General features: G+C 45.1%; 1 protein-coding gene across 6 annotated transcripts in view; it reads left to right on the forward strand.

Moving 5' to 3' along the window:
• Positions 1 to 14,062, forward strand: part of MLPH (melanophilin) — a 147,225-nt gene that overhangs the window by 96,310 nt on the left and 36,853 nt on the right. For all 6 annotated transcript variants that reach the window (XM_084820314.1, XM_084820304.1, XM_084820288.1 and 3 more), the window contains one exon: positions 6,037 to 6,228. In XM_084820314.1, coding sequence (XP_084676440.1) covers positions 6,037 to 6,228 — 192 coding nt within the window. The remainder of the gene's footprint in view (positions 1 to 6,036; positions 6,229 to 14,062) is intronic.

Below are 14,062 nucleotides of genomic sequence, written 5' to 3' on the forward strand. Positions count from 1 at the left end.
TGTGTGTCTACTCAGAAGTAACTCTCATTGTGCTCAATGAGGTTTACTCCTGAAATGCAGGTGCATCTGGACTTTCAGGGAAAAGGAGAAACGGGGGGAGAGGGGGAAGCCTCTCTCCACAGCAAAACTGATTCCTTTAAAAAAAATCTGGTACTCCTCCGTTAGCTTCTCCTTCTGTTGTCCTGGAAACACGGCTGAGGAGGCAGGAACATGGATGAGGTAATCAGACCCAACCCAGACCCCACTCAGACTCCACCCAGCCATCATGGAAATAATTCGATTAGAACTCAGTGGAAACAGCACAGAGCCCCAGGCTACAGCGATGATAAGCCGGGTCTTTAAGGACTGTGGAAACAGGAAAAGGAATAGATGCGATTGGGGAAACATCGCAACAAAGTTGCAAACAAAGTGAAGCCGATAGTGTGGAAACACACCCCATGTCTCTCCATTAGCCAGTATCCTAACTAATTAAATGCAATATAGGTAACATGCTTAAGAAGATTTTAAAAAATAACCAGGAAGGTAAAATTTTAAATAAAATCCTCTTGCAGTAGCATAAAGGATGTTACAGCATTAGTGCAGGTCTAAAAAAACACTGTTCTTTTGTTTTTCTGTGATTTTCCCTCATAGTGCAAATTTTAATAGGCCCCAGGGATGCAGTTCCTGTCCAAGCTTCCTATCATCCTGTGCCCAGATTCCACAAGGACTGAGTGCTGCTGCCTGATCCATTTGATCTGCTAGATGTTACTCCATAGTTTATCTCTCAAAGCAGGCAGCCTCTTTCAGACAAGAGCCATTCGCCTTGTCAGTCCTTTTCCCATAAGAGGCCCTGAGAAGATGTGGTCGAATTGGGAAGCCTGCAGAAGAACAAGGATTTCCAGGAGGGGAAGACTTGTTCAGGGAGGGTTAGTGGCTTGTGCTAGCCCATTAAGAGTCAGGCGGTCTTCCCCACAAGGCTTTGAATCTACTGCCAAAGTGTACTGTTCAGCCTGGATTTTTTTTAGAGACTAGGTGTTGTGTTTTCTTCCCTGCTGGATTCCAGCCTTCTCTTAGCTTGCATTTCAAACCTCAAATGTAGCAATTTGGAGAACCTCAGACATTTCTGCCAAGGTTTTCTGTGGGAAAAGCATCTTCATTCCCTTCTTAGGAGATGAATTTGGAATCTTGGTAACCTACTGTCTGTTGGATATCGCTGAGGGAGGTTCTGGTTTGGGTGTACTCTGGTCATTGTCTTGTCCACCTTTGAGGTTTTGCCTCTTTTGTTTCTTGGATTGGTTCCTCCCTGTCTTTGTTTCTACATTGTAACCATCCTCTAACTCTGTCATAGACAGAAGCCCTGGGTAGTATTTTTATGCAAACAAACCCTTCAGGAGTAATTGTATGAATACGCTTGAAGGAGAAGTACATTTTCCTTTTCCTTCCTCACTTTAATTCCTCTGTCAGGGTAGAGATAGTTGAATATGCACTATGTGGTCACTGCAAACAAGCATCCCACATGGTGAACCAGCCATATGGGGAACCAATTGTTTGTCAGTTCCAACTACATAGTGAGCACGCTATATCTCCTATTCTTTTTCTGGCTGTGTGTGTGGTAACACTCAAAGTCAGCTCACTTCATAGCTAGCTAGTGTGGTTAGAGCTATTCCTGGGGCATTTTGAGGTGGTAGACGCTTGGGATAGAGAAAAGTACTCTTTATCAACAAAAGTATTCCGTGGAATATCATCTGTAAGTCCTTGTGGTTAGATCAGGCGTGATGTGGGAGAACTGTGATCAAATTACCAGATCTCTTATCTATTCAAAAAGAAAGAATTGCTTCTCAGTGTATTGAGGTGCTTTAGCATATCCTGTTGTCACAGACATGACTCCCCTCCCTTGATAGAATTGTGCCATGTTTCACTTCATCTCTGGCAAGGATCCTAAGCCAGGACAGGGGGAAGAAAATGTGGCTCATAGGTATGTACACAGACAAAAACCCTGCTTTTCTTCCATTGATGCCAACTAAGGATGGTGATTACAAGTGACAAGATACCCTACAACTGTGCTAAGAAACCTCTTTCCTAACTTTAGACCACTAATAGAAACGTCCTGATTTCCAAACTAAATTTGTTAATGTTCAGTTTATAGCCTTTAGTTCTTGTTATTATCAGCCTAAATAACTTCCATATCAGTTTTCTATATGCAGAAGGCCCCAGAACTTGCGTAACAAGGCCGGGAAAGTGTTTGGCATGAGACCTTGGAAAGCTATAGACATATAAATCTTAACGACTTCAATGATAAAATATGCGTGAATGAATTGACTTAGGGTGCAATCCTATGCCTATTTAGATAGGGGGGGAAAGTTCTACAACTCCCAGCATGCCACAGCCAGTCATGCTGGCTTGGCTGGAGGATGCTAGGAGCTGTAGGATTTTTTTTGCCAGCAAAGCACCAAATTCATGTTTATCAATCTCTGTTTGTAACAACAAGGCTTATATTTGATGTTGCCTTCCCAGGTGGCAGTTTACTGTGCTGCCTCCATCCTGAAAAGCAGAGGCATGCACTCAGATTTCATGTACAATTATCACTTCAGAAAGTATTGGGAGTTGAATTTGTACAGTCTGTCTGTTCAGCCTTCCCACTTGACAAATAAATAACTTTGTTGTTCAACTGCGGATGGAACAAGTCCAGGTCCATTCCATTACCTCATTTTCCCCCTTAAGCCCTGTCATGAACATTGTATGAACCTCTCAGTTAATGCAAGATTGGTACTTTTAAATTTGAGCATGTGATTTGCATTCACTGTTACACAAAATGCCCATATTCTGGCATAGTAAACTTACTATTACGTAGATCATTCCAATGTTGGTAGTATGCTCTCTCTTAACACCTTCATCTGAGTAACAGTATTCAATAAAATACTAATATCCTGATTCATCAACTGCATATGGATCATCTGTGACATGAGTTAGGTAAAGAAAAGAAAAGAAAAGAAAAGAAAAGAAAAAACTTCCCACAACAAAGTAAAGCCTATGGAAATGGGAAGAAGAAGCCACAAATCATACAGTAGCCTTTTCTTGCAGTTACTTTTCCGTTGATCTTTGGTCTTTGGTTTTTGGGAAGTTAAGTTCCTAGCCGTCATGTTAAGAGACTACAAAAATACTGCCTTTGAATAATCTGGTATTAATTAAATCAGTAATATCAGTAGCACATTTAGAGTGTGAAATACTTTATACTATTCACCTCATTTATTTCCACCATAAGCACATGAGATGGCTTGTTACTTTTCTTACTTTCCAAACAGAGAACAGGTTAAAATATAAAAGTTCATGAATGAACTGAAATTTAAATCCAGGCCCCACCCCCAGCTCATAATATTGCTATTAGCTCAGATAGGTGATGAGTCTGCATATATAAAAAACATGTAAAAAACCCCCAAATTCTTAATCCTTTAAAATCTAATAGGTTATTCCAGTAATATTATGAGGCTTTCTTTGTTATTTCTGAATGATTTAAAATGAATTATTTAAATTAGCAGTACTGCCATTTTATTGCAGTGGCTGGAAGTGGGAACCTGCTGACGCCTCCTTCTAAAGGCAAAGGTGGTAGGAGCTATTCTATATTTCTTCCTTAACTGCTAAGAAAATGGTGGTGGTGGGCTCTATCCTATGCTATCTTCTTTCTTCTCTCTAGATACTTGAACTGAACAAACGCATGTCACCTACCGAACACATGCTGAACCGTCTTGAGGAAAAGATCCTGGTTCACTCAGAAGAGGTAAAGTGTGGAATGGAGACCTTTTCCACAGATAGACAAGAGCACTTCTGGGGCATTCAGTCCTCACGCAATTAGAATCATGTGAGAGGGAGAACGGGACTGTGCTTGCTGGCCATGTCCCCTCCATCCCATTACCATTGCCCAGTCTTGCCACCTGCGTTGAAAGAAAAGGTTTGGAGCGGGGAGCTGACTGCACCCCTCTCAGGCTCCTCATGCAATCCAGAACCCTGGCAAGGTCACCCGGTGGACCCTTGTCTGAGGTGAGCTTGGCCGGCACTGTGGCCTTTCCTGTAGTGCTGTCTGTCTCATGGCACTACCTCCCTTCGGAAGTTCAACAGGGCCGCAGAAAATTGGTATTTGTGACTTCATTGGAAATATATGACTACTGTGATGTTTATTATAATATGCTGCTTTTCTTTTTTAATGTATGGTTTTTACTGTTGCAGTTGAATATTGTATTAATGTTATAAGTTGTAAGCCTCTCCGAGGGCTTTTTAAAGCTGTATACCAAGTAAAATATAAATAAATTACTCTTTTGAAGGACATTAAAGTGAAATGTGCCTGTGCTTTTTTTATATGGGGCATTTTCACATTTGACACATCCTATGTGTCATCTGGCAGCTGCTTCCCCTGCTTCGCCTCAAAAGTGTCTTTGAGTGTGTCATGTACAGAATCAATGTGCAGATGTGAGCATTGTTAATGTGTGGCTTAGAAAACAGAAGAGAATGAACGTTCTAGTCAATGAAGATTTTATGTACCTACTACAGATGCAGAAAATGCAAAATAACAACACCATTTTAGGGCACAATCCTATGGGGATGGGCGGCTGCCTCTAAACTTGGAGGCAACCGCCTATCCAATGCAGGGCAGGAGAAGCACAGAGGGGATCATCCCCTCCATGCTTCAGCTGCCTTGCATTTGTGGCTAGACAGCCGATTTCGACAGTCTAGCCACGGGAAGGCAGAGCGGGGGAAGCGGCTGCCGGATGACACATAGGATGTGTCACGGTGGCAGTTCCACCTTCCCCGCCCCGGAATGCCCCCCCAAATGCTCCATTTTTGCTGCTCTGTGCTCCTCTTCTGAGCGCGGAGCGCAGGGCCATTCCGAGCTGGTTGTGAGGCAGCGCGGGGGGTGGGGGGAGGTCGGGTCTCCAGGAACCGATCTCGGAGCACGGGCTCTGAGGTTAGTTCCCGGAAACCAACCTATCCTATGGACGTCTAGCCAATGACTAACGGCCATAGGATTGGTCCCTCCGTGTTGTATGTTGCCCTTTGGTTGTATTATCAGTAGAGATGTACAAAACACTTACCTGGTTTTGTCCAGGGACATCCGCGGTGGGGGGGAGGCGCTCCATCCCTTCCCCTGAAATTCGGCTCTGCTGGAGCCACTGCTGGAGCCAAAGCCGCAGCTGGAGCCGCTGCCAGGTAGGCTCCGTTCCGGGGGGCTTTCGCAGGGTGGTGGGGCGGGTTGCTCCATTCCGCCATGGATTCCAGGGGGCCGAATTCACTGGAATTCGGCCCCCCTGGGTTCCGTGGTGGAATTCTCTAACATCCCTAATTATCAGGCTTGTTTTTAATATAGGCAGAAAACTGAATTGTAATTTAAGGAATTATTTAAGGGTAATGTTTTTCTTTCACTATGAAATCTCTGAATTTCTGATGTAAAGGTAATGTTTTCCTTTTGCTATGGAATATCCACAGTGAAAGCCAGTTATATCAGAAAGACATAATCATGTGGATTTTACAAGAGATCTTTCTAGGGTGCAAGTGGACAAGAAACTGGTTTGTTTCTCACAGATTTTTACTATAAATCCCACATGGATTTTGTATCCCAACATATTATTGCTCTGCAGTCAGAATCTGTCCTAAGTCATTAGCTGCTGCCCCAAGTCAGGGTAAGGGTGTAAGAGAAATTCCACTAGAATTTCCACTAGAATCTGTACATACCATACAATTAATAACAAGCAGTCATTTATATCCCATAATACAACTTCATGTAGTACCAGTGTTAGCAGAATTAACTAGCAATAATTCTGGTACCATCACAATTGACCATACCACTAATACGTGTTTTTCTAAAGATCAGCATTGCACAGTCTCACAGACTTATCTTTGGAAATAAATCCCAACCCATCCTAGACAAATCACTCACCCAATTTCATGATTTTTTCATAGAATCCCTGTTTCTAGCCAGCCCTAGAAGGCACCCACTGAAGTATTCGAACAGTTTGGTAAAGCAAACCAGTTCATACAGCTGAGTATTTCTTGCTTTTATTCTTCTAGCCTTTGGCTCCTGAGTCTCAAACTGATCCTAGCATAGAAGAGAAGGAACTGAAGAGAAAACTAGAAGCGCTGGCAAGTAACATCAGTGACAAAGCAGTTTCATCTGAAGAAGAAGAAGAGGGAAAGAAGAATGAAGAGTCCAAACCAGAAATGAGCTCATCCAGTGATGACCTGCCTACTGATGCTAAGAAGGTATTGTCTTCCCTTGCATTCTGCCTTCCTTTCCTTCTGTTCATTACATCTTACAGAAAGTCAATTTGTGCATCTGAGTTTGCCTGCTTTATGGTGTAAATAACTCGCTTTGCCTGTTGCAAGTCTTAGGGTGAACACTTGCAGGCAGGCAGTGATAATAATCATTGGTGACATTGTCCATATGATTGCATACAATGGTACAGCGAAGTTGGTGTATGGAAATCAAAATCACCATGTGGATAATATGGCTGTGAGAATCTACCCTTATGTTCTATTAATACATCATGCTTTGGGTCAAACAAGATGTAACATTGGAGATCAAATCCACCACTGTGTCTTTTGTACAGTTTCATAGCAGCCATGGGGGCAGGGGAAGGAGCAGGTCCGTGGCACTGGGCTATGTGTGTTAATCCTTTCCCCTGTGCTGTTTTCCCATGGCAAATTGCCATGCTGAAGTTTTTTGTCCTGACGGGGCAAACATACGGGTGCCATATAAGCTTTTCCTTGCAGGGCAAATAGCAGCTTTGAGGAGGAGCCTATTTTCATAATGGATGCAAAATAAGAGGAAGGTTTTAAACCAGAACCTCTGTCCCACAGGCCTAATCCAGCCCATGGAGGTTCTGCATCCAGCCAACAGAGTGTCCTTGGGTTCCTCCAGGGAGTGGGGCTATCTCAGATTGGAAATATCAATGGGGATGTGGGTGGCATGGGACTCGTCTGGCACCAGGAAGTGCGATCTTCCCAATGCAGGCAAAGTCCCTGGCTTTGCATGCCGCTCCAGAGGCTGATCCAGCACCAGCCAAGTCCCTCCCTGTGTGCTGAGAGGCACGGAACTCTGTGCCTTCGCCAGCATGGAGAAAAGCAAAATATGCAGGTGGGGAATAACTTCAGTGGGTATGGCCATGCCCACTGATGATGGTGAGTGTGGCCATGCCCACCAACGTCCTCCAGCCTGCAGAGCGCCCAGTGGGTGGCAATTCACCTACACACACACACACACACACAGACCACAACAACGTTCTTCCTCCCTGGTTTAAACACACATGCCCCAGGACTGCTGTCCAAGTCAGATCCAGGGCTTCCTATAGCTGCTACTAAACTTTGAAAAAAGGAGGAGGAGATCTGATAGCAGATCTCTCAGTGTCACATGTAGTTGCACCCTTAAGGCTGTTATCCTAATTATACGATAAAAATAAGTCCCATTTGAACCATGTAGAACTTCCTTCCCAATAAAGACTGGGTGCTTAATATAGAATCATAGAAGCATAGAGTTGGAAAGGGTGCTGGAGATCATCTAGTCCAAGGCTCAGTGCAGGTTCTGCACTGCAGGGTGCACCTACAGCCAGGGATGTGAGAACCCACCCCAGCTCGGGTTCTCCGGGTGCCCGTGGAAGCACAGCCCCTGGCCGTGCCCCCCCAGACCCACACTCGGGCTGCCCATGAGCTCAGTGAGTTGCCTGGACTCACCACGATCCCGTACGATGAGCACCCGTCATTTTCCTGCCTTTGTTGTCTGTGCAAAAAGGAAGTGTAAAAAAATGTGCATATTGAAGTATGTACCGTTTGGGGCCAGGAAAGCTTAGTATGTGCCATATTAGAGGCATTATACTTCTAATATAGCACACATTAAGCTTTCCTGGCCCCAAACTGCGCATATTTAAATATGCACATTTTTTAAAAACTCCCTTTTTGCACAGACAACAAAGGCAGGAAAATGGCAGGTACTCTGGACCGATTGCGTTGAGTCCGGGAGGATGTGAGCAAGGGGTGAGTGAGGACAGCGTTTCAGCAGGCGCAGTCTGTGGGTCGCAGGTGGGTGGGTGCCTGATGGACTCCTGGACCCATTCGGGTGCCCACGACATCCCTACCTACAGCATGAGCATCCCTGACAGATGGCCATCCAACCTTGGCTTAATACCTCCTGTGAAGGAGAACCCACCACCTTCTGAGTCAATCTGTTCCACTGCCAAACACCTCTCCTCATCCTGAGTTTCTCCTCATTCCTAGCTGAAATCTGCTTCCTTGCAATTTCTAGGGATGTACGAAAGGATGTACGAAAATGTCACCCTTTTCGAAGGGTGACATTTGTGGTGGGGGGGAAGCACTCCGTCCCTCCCCCCGAAATTCTGGCCAGGGGGAGGCGCTCTGTCCCTCCCCCCCGCAAGTTTGGCTGGCCGGCTCCGCTCTGCAGGGATTTAGAGATTCCGCTCTGCTTTCCTGTTTTAGCTGTCATAGGCTACGTAAGTATTTACGTAGCCTATCACAGAGAAAATGGGAACGCAAATGGCATAGGGGACGCCATTTGCGTCCCCGCTTTAGCCGTGATAGGCTACGTAAATATTTACGTAGCCTATCACAGGCTACCATAGGGATGCAAATGGCATCCCCTACTCAGGACGCCATTTGCGTCCACAGCAGCCCAGCAGCGGCTGGAGGCCCTGCTGCGGGTTGGCTTGGCCGGCAGCTCCGCAGCCTGGCCGCAGAGCAGAGCTGGCCGGGCAGGATTCCGGGGGAGGAGGAATGGGTCACCTCCCCCCCCATCGAGGATTTCGGGCAGAGGGATGGAGCGCCTCCCCCCCACTGCGGATGTCCCTGGACGAAACCAGGTAAGTGTTTCGTACATCACCAGCAGGTATATTATGTCCACAACATTCCCACAGTCCACAAGAGAGGTTACCTGATCAAAACATGAGATCAGATTCATCTGGCAGGATTTGTTCTTGTCAAATCCATGTTGGCTTCGAGTAATCACTGCATTGTTTTCAAAGTGCTTACAGATGGATTGCTTTATAATGTATGGATGTCAGAGAATTCCGCCACGGATCTCGGTGAGGCCGAATGCCAGTGCATTCGGCCCCACGAAATCTGTGGCAGAACGGCCTGCCCCCCCCACCGCCCCCACGGATCCCCCCCGGGACGAGACTTACCTGGGGCAGATGTTTCGGACGGCGGCAGCTGCGGCAGCAGTGGCTGGTCTTCCACCCGGCTGCCGCCGCCGCCATTTGCAGTCTTGTCTTGTAAAAACAACAACAACAACGTGATAGGCTACGTAAAGATTTATGTAGCCTATCATGGCTGGTTTTTTTTTAAAAAAAAACCACTTACGCAAATGGTGGCAGCTACGGCCGCCGTCATCTGCGTTCCTTATTTTTGGCAGTCTTAATCTACGTAAATATTTATGTAGACTATGACGGCGAAAATAAAGGGGAATGCAAATAGCATAGCGGGCGCTATTTGCGTCCCTTTTTCATTCGCCGTTTTAGCCTACGTAAATATTTACATAGGCTAAAACGGTGAATCAAAAAGGGATGCAAATAGCGCCTGCTACGCTATTTGCGTTCCCCTTTATTTTCGCCGTCATAGTCTACATAAATATTTATGTAGATTAAGACGGCCAAAAATAAGGAACGCAAATGGCGGCGGCTGTAGCTGCCGCCATTTGTGTACACGGGTGTTTTTTTTCCCAGAACCCTCCGCAGCCGGAAATCCGGCTGCAGACGGCTCTGGCCTGGGCGTGGCCAGATGCTCCGCGGAGCTGCTGCAGAGCACAGCCGGCCATCAAGGATTCTGGGTGGGAGGACCAGATCGCCTCCCCCCTGTCGAGGATTCCGGGGGGAGGGATGGAATGCCTCCCCCCCACCATGAACATAATCCGCGGAAAGGTAAGTGACTTTCGTACATCCCTATTATAATGTGCTCCAGAATTTTTCCAAGGATTAATGTCAGACTGACTGGTTTGTAGTTCCCAGGTTCCTCCTTTTAGCCCTTTTTGAAGATAGGGACAACATTAGCCCTCCTCCAGTCATCTGGCACTTCCCCCGTCCTCCATGATTTCTCAAAGAGAATAGGCAGCGGTTCTGAGAGTTCTTCCACCAGTTCCTTTATTACTCTAGGGTGCAGTTCATCTGGCCCTGGAGATTTGAACTCATTCAAAGTAATGAGGTGTTCCTTGACCATATGCCTATCGATCTCAAGCTGCAATCCTGACCCTTCAGCCTGTACTTTGCCTTTGCCAGTGGGGTCATAGACCCTCTTTCGGGAGAAGACTGAGCCAAAGTAGGAATTGAGCACTTCTGCCTTTTCTTTGTCGTCTGTTTTCATTTTGCCATCCTTAGATAGTAGTTGAACCACCATTCCTTTCCTCTAACTTTTACTGTGCACATATCTGAAGAAAGCCTTTTTGTTGCTTTTGGCATCCCTCGCTAGCCTCAGCTCTTTCGCAGCTTTAGCCTTCCTGATGCTATCCCTGCAATTCTGTGCTACCTGCCTGTACTCTTCCTTTGTTGCTTATCCTTCCTTCCACTTCCTATATGTGTTCTTTTTTGTTTTCAGGTCATTTCTAAGCTTTTTGTGAAGCCACATTGGCTTCTTCTGTTGTCTTCCACCTTTTCTTCTTGTTGGAATTGTTTGTGATTGTGCCTTGAGAATTTCCTTTTTTAAAAACTCCCACCCATCTTGGACTCCTTTTATCATGAGAGTTGCTTGCCATAGGACTTCCAACCCTACTATTCTATGATTCTATGATCACTGTTCTGAGTTTATTAAAATTGGCTTTTCTAAAATCCAGGGTACGCATTTGGCTACACTCGGCTTTTGCTTCCCTTAGAACCAAGAACTCAAGAACAACATGGTCGCTTTCCCCCAGAGTTCCTGTAACTGCTACTTTATCCACTAAGTCATCTCTGTTGGTTAGGATGAAGTCAAGGATAGCCAATCTTCTAGTTCCTTCCTCTACTTTCTGTAGGAGGAAATTATCAGCAACACAAGTCAAGTTCATGGTTTGCAGAATTTGTCTTCCAACAAATATTGGGGAAATTGTAGTCCCCCATTACTACTACATCATGCTTCCTTGAAACATTGGCTATTTGCTTTTCAAAGACTTCATGCTCATCTTCTCCTTGAATGGGTGGTCGGTAGTAGTCTCCAACCACCATGTTCCTTTTATTCTTTGCTCCACTTATGCAAATGGATATACCCAGATGCTCTTGATGGGGCTACCAAGCTCATCCTCTTGTATTTCTGTGCAGAGATAGGTATTTTTAACATATAGTGCAACTCCAACTCCCTTTCTGTTACTTTTTGAACAAGTTATATCCTTCAATTGCTGTATTCCAGTCAGGGGAGTCATCCCACCAAATTTCAGTTACACCTATCAAGTCATAATTTATTTCCCTCCTGTATTAAGAGTTCAAGTTCTTTCTGCTTGTTTCCCATACTCTGGGCATTAGTATATAGACATCAAAGACCATGTGCTTTATAGCCTGGTTTTCTTCCTACATGTTTCTGAAGATTATCATTGGATGCTGTTAGAGCTGTTCTCTCCGTTGCAGTGCATGAACCTTCATCTACTGTTACCCCCAACTTTACGTCTCCCACCCCTGTAGGATTCAGTTTAAAGCCCTCCTGATGAAGTTCTTCATGCTGTGGCCAAATACATTCTTCCCAGCCTTTGTGAGGTGTAACCCATCCTCTGTCAACAATCCATCTTCCAGGAAATATAGTCCATCATCCCAGAATCCAAATCTCTTCCACTGGCACCACCTTCATAGCCAGGCATTCACCCGAAGTATGTTTCTTTCCCTTTCTATCCCTCTTCTAACTACTGGAAGGATGGATGAGAAAACTATCTGGGCCCCAAAGTTCTTGAGTTTCCTTCCCAAAGCTTCAAAGTCTGATGTGATTTCTTCGTAGCTCCACTTGGCAGTATCATTTGTTCCCACATGGATGAGAAGGAAGGGATACCTGTCAGTGGGCTCTATGAGTGTAGGCAACCCTTCAGTCACATCTCTAATCCATCCTCCTGGGAGACAGCATACCTGGCGAGTCCATGGGCCTTCGCGACATACTTGGGTTTCAATCCCACGTAGCAAGGAGTCTCCCACTACTCCTACTCTTCTCTTCTTGTTGTTGTAGGCCTTATTGCCTCTGCTTGACTGTCCAGCCTCTTGCTCGCTCTCATGCAGGTTCCCCTGTAAGTCTTCATCTGCAGGCTGTCCTCCAGTCCCATCCTCAAGTACCTGGAAATGGTTCCATAGTTCCACTGCTTCCACTGGTGTAGAGTGGAAGTTCTTCTAGTTCTTCTGCTCCTAACTGTCACCCTTTTCCAAGGAGTATCTACTTCATTTTTCCTCATCTCAGCATTTTCCTCTCCTGCCTCAGCTTGCTGTTGCTCTTCTAGATTCTGTTCTTCACTTTGCTGCTGTAGTTCCACTGTTCTATCCAAGAACTCTTCGTGTTCTCTTATTCCCTGGGGGGGTCGACACTCGCCGCTCCAGTCCTCTTACTTTTTCTTCCAGCAGCGTGATCAACTTGCACTTGTTGCACGTATAGGCCATGTTGATCTCAGGCAAGAAAACGAACATTGCACAGACCTTGCAGGTCACCACCGCTGGAAAGTCTTTTCCTTCCATAGTCTCTATTCCCTTTTTGTTTCTAGCTTTCTGATTGTACTGGAATAGCCTGTGCTTTGTCCTCTATTCACGGGGGGGTTAAAAACACAAAGTGAGTCCCACACTTTGCCTTTGCCTCCTCTGCAACTCCCCTGGCCAACTCCTGTTTGCTCTCCCTGTTCGCTCCCTCTGATCTCTTGCTCTCTGCGAGCTTGCTTTCTTGTATAGCCCCTAGACCAGCTGGAGCAGCTTCCTCTGCTCTGCTCAGCTATGAGACAGGAAACAGACTGTCTAGATCAATAGAGATCAACAGACCCTCTAGATCAACAGAGAACAATTCTGCTCCATCTTCTTCATGACAGCTGTTCAGGTCTTGTCTCTCCTTAATCTTCTCTTCTCCAGGCCAAACATACCCAGCTCTTTCAACTGTTCCTCATGGACTTCATTTCCAGACCCCTCACCATCCTGGTTGCTCTTCTCTGGACATGCTCCGGTTTGTCAATGTCCTTCTTAAAATGTGGTGCCCAGAACTGGGCACAGTACTCCAAATGCAGCCTGACCAACGCAGAACATTATTTATTTATGAATGAATGAATGAATGAATGAATGACATTTATTACCCGCTTTTCATTATTAAATAATTACAAAATAATCCCAAAGCACAGTAGCACTGAACTGTTCCTTCCCATGACCTGGATACTATACTTCTTCTTAGTGAAGGGAGAACCAGGGATGCTTGAGCTCTCTGACATTCTCCAAACTTTACTTCAAAGCCTGGTGTGGCTTGCCCCCATTCTCATTTGGTGCCTGTTTTCAGTTTGTTTGAAGGGTGTGCATTTCTTAAAAGTTCTGCATTTTTAAAGTTCTGCATTTTTAAAAACACACACTTCAAGTTGTGCATTTTTAAAGCTGTGCATTTTTAAAGTGCACATTTTGCAAATATGAGCACAAGTTCAGGAATTTGTGAACATTTTTGGAGAACATGCACTCACACTCACTTCTGGAGTTGTGAACAGGGCACTTTTAAGTGACTTGTGAATTGAAATGAAATTCTCATGCATCTCTATTTCTGTTAATGCAGGCTAAAATTGCATCACCTTTTTTTCAGCAACCACATCGCTTTGTTGGCTCATACTTAGCTTGTGATCCACTAAGACACCTAAGTGCTGATCACCTGTACTGCTGCCAAGCTAGGCTTCCCCCATCCTGTACTTTTTATGTTAGTGCAGATAATATAAGCACATACCAAATATATTTTTCAGGCAAATGATTAAGCTTAATACAGAGCAAATAGGTAGCATCTTAAGCTGCCTATCAACCTATTATTTTCAGCCATTCTCTTACCAGAATTCTTTAAGCCAAGGGTTCCCAAATGTTCCATCGTGGGCCACCACATATGAATAAAATAACTAAGAACATAACTCTTAATACACTTGTTGGGTTAT

Source organism: Heloderma suspectum, chromosome 1, assembly GCF_057233095.1.
Source record: "Heloderma suspectum isolate Gila_16-S chromosome 1, 16-S_ref, whole genome shotgun sequence".
Classification (NCBI taxonomy): Eukaryota; Metazoa; Chordata; class Lepidosauria; order Squamata; family Helodermatidae; genus Heloderma; species Heloderma suspectum.